Here is a 2855-nt window from a genome sequence, read left to right as displayed (position 1 = left end):
TCTTGCTCTGTCCCCCAGGCTGAAGTGCAATGGCATGATCTTGGCTCACTGCAACCTCTGTCTCCCAGGTTAAAGTGATTCTCCTGCCTCAGCCTCCCAAGTAGCTGGGATTATAGGTGCCTGCCACCATGCCTGGCTAATCTTTGTATTTTTAGTAGAGATGGGGTTTCACCATGTTGGCCAGGCTGGTCTTGAACTCCTGTTCTCAGGTGATCCACTCACATCTTTAAATTTTGAAAAGGAGGCCCCATGTTCTTGAACTTGAGCCACATTTCTCTGAAACCTCCCTCCACAAACTTTTCAACATTCTCCCTAGAAGCTTCTTTGTTGGCTGAGAGCAGAGCTGCAGAGGGCCACAATGCTTTCTAAAGTGAGAGGCACAATTTTCATTTTAAGGACTCTTGTGCAGCCTGCCTTTGACCTTGAAGATGAATTCCTGACCATCCCCTCCTGCCTTTTAGGGCCTGTTTGGCCTACCTGTATTTCATGTTCTTCAGATAATCTTTGACCTTTTCCAGGTGAAACGCCAGTGTTTCTTGGTGGCTCTGCTGCCTCAGTTGGTCCAAGAGCCTGTCGAGGTGGGCTTCCTGGGCCTGCAGCCACCCCCAAAACAAGAGCAGACATGACCTCCAGTGATCACGGAGTGTGAGTGACCTGCACGGCCCCTGCCACTGGAACTAAGGCCCAGGTGCCCAGCAGATCCAGGACTTCCTTTCAACAAACGGGGCGCCTAACCTGCTACCACCCTCTCTCTCCACTACAAGCCTCCAGACACTTCTCTGCCTGCAAGGTTCTTCCCTGCTCACATAATACCCCCAGGGAACCAGGTCAGACGGGACTCCCTGGGGACATGGCCCTCCCACCTGCCCGGTCTTGCCTGCACTACACCTGCTCCTTACTCTCCTTCTCACCAGTCGTGCTTGAAATTAGATGCTGAGTTTGTCCCCCTCCACCTCCTGGACTGTGTGAGAGCAGGCAGGGCGGGGGCCAGCTGACCTCCTGTGCAGGCAGGAGATGGCCCCAGTTATGGAGTTTTGAAACGATTCCCAACACGTGCACAGTTTGCTATATAAATGGCACGTTTGACTGTAAGAACTTGGAGGGTCTTCCCCCTTTTCTTTCAGAATGTGATGTCTTATCAGACCCCATATATGAGAACTTGGAGCTATTCCCCCTCACTTGGAAATGTTTTGTCACCCTTATCAGCCGCTCATATATGAGTTACTGACCTTAACTACTGGACCTCAAAAAACTCAAGAGTTTGACACTTCGAGAGCTTAGGCTGAGGCAGGTTTCACTCTGTGAGTGGCGCCTTTGAATGAGAGAGAGCTCAGGCTGTGACAGGATTGAGGCCATGAAGCTAAGCCACCAGCACCGGCACTACCCTCTGGCTTCCAGGGACCTATGTGCCATCACCAATGTCCACTGTGTTGGCTTGCAAGCCAGTTTCTCCTGGGAAACCACATGTGGAAAGAAACCATACCTGAAGCTTTTATTAGACTTTACTTCCCATGGAAGCCTGCTTCCATCCTAATTGAGCAACTAGACTTTAATAGCTTTGCAACTCACAACAGGCTTGAAGTACCTTGTCTACGCCCTGTGGACCTATTCCCTTTGAGGTTTGTTCACGTTATTCTCCCCCTCTTTAAGCATTGTGAATCTACAAAAAAATTCTCTTTGAATGGCAGTAAAGTGTGTGACTCGTGATCCCATCCTTTAATCGTCTCCTTATTTGAACCATCTGTCTGTCTCTCATGCACGCTCTTACAGACACCTTTGGTTCCGGGAGATTTCTGCTATCTCCATGTGATCCTATGACCAACGTGCGCCTCAGTGTCCACATCTGCACAGATTTCATAGCTTAAGGTTTTCCATTTGGGTCAAGGACCTGTTTGAGTTCACTGGTGTTTGTGGTGTGAAACATGGAGCCCCGGGTGGGGGCATACCTGGCTCTCCAGGCTGTGCTTCTGCCGGTGCTGCTCCATCCTCTTCTCTAGCTCCAGCTGCTGCACCAACAGCTCACTCTGGTGTGCCTCCCACAGTTGTACCACCTCCTGGAAGTACTTGAAGAGGTTCGAACTCTGCCACTCTGTCTGATCTGCCAGGGTCTCAAAGGATTTCTACAGTGGCAGAGCCCAGAGAAGGGACCTTGAGGGTTGATGGTCCCAGGGCCAGGAAGAGGGCCCACCTGTGGGATCCCCATCTCTAACAACTGAACAGCATTGCCCAGACACCATCCCTCAAGGTCAACATCCAGGCCACACCTGGGCTCCTGGTCCTCCCTCCCTGGGGCAGCATTTCAGGTCTGCCCTTGGTCTTGCTGATCCTCAAGTCCCATCTCTAGACATGTCCTATGCCCCACAAAAGTCTCTGACAGGAAGATGGAATCTGGGCCTAGAAGAAAGAAGGTCCATTCCTAAAAACCAGGCTGGGCACTCAGGAGGCCACAGCAAGGCTGGCCTGGGTCTCTTTCCTTCTCTGGAGTTCCCTCACTCATGGCATGGGGGCCAAACACCACACCTGCCGTGAAATCCTCACACACCACTCACCTTTGAAAAAAATATATGTGTTGGCCAGGCGTGGGGGCTCATACCTATAATCTTGGCACTTTGGGAGGCTGAGGCAGGTGGATCACCTGAGGTCGGGAGTTTGAGACCAGTCTGACCAACATGGAGAAACCCTGTCTCTACTAAAAATACAAAATTAGCTGGGCATGGTGGTGCATGCCTGTAATCCCAGCTACTTGGGAGACCGAGGCAGGAGAATCACTTGAACCCGAACGGTGGAGGTTGTGGTGAGCCAAGATCATACCATTGCACTCCAGCCCAGGCAATAAGAGCAAAAACTCTGTTTCA

General features: G+C 51.2%; 1 protein-coding gene across 12 annotated transcripts in view; it reads right to left on the bottom strand.

Annotated features, from left to right (window-relative positions):
* Positions 1–2855, bottom strand: part of CCDC180 (coiled-coil domain containing 180) — a 64203-nt gene that overhangs the window by 40122 nt on the left and 21226 nt on the right. For all 12 annotated transcript variants that reach the window (XR_005202539.1, XR_005202538.1, XR_005202537.1 and 9 more), the window contains exons 14-15: positions 1947–2120; positions 478–593 (exon numbers count right to left, since the gene is read on the bottom strand). Coding sequence is in view for 8 of the 12 variants with exons in the window: in XM_037743725.1 (XP_037599653.1) it covers positions 478–593; positions 1947–2120 (290 nt within the window). In the remaining 4 variants the exon portion in view is untranslated. The remainder of the gene's footprint in view (positions 1–477; positions 594–1946; positions 2121–2855) is intronic.

This window comes from Cebus imitator, unplaced genomic scaffold (assembly GCF_001604975.1).
Source record: "Cebus imitator isolate Cc_AM_T3 unplaced genomic scaffold, Cebus_imitator-1.0 Scaffold149, whole genome shotgun sequence".
Classification (NCBI taxonomy): Eukaryota; Metazoa; Chordata; class Mammalia; order Primates; family Cebidae; genus Cebus; species Cebus imitator.
Note: the sequence above shows the minus strand (reverse complement) of the source record. Positions and strands in the feature narration are given on the sequence as shown.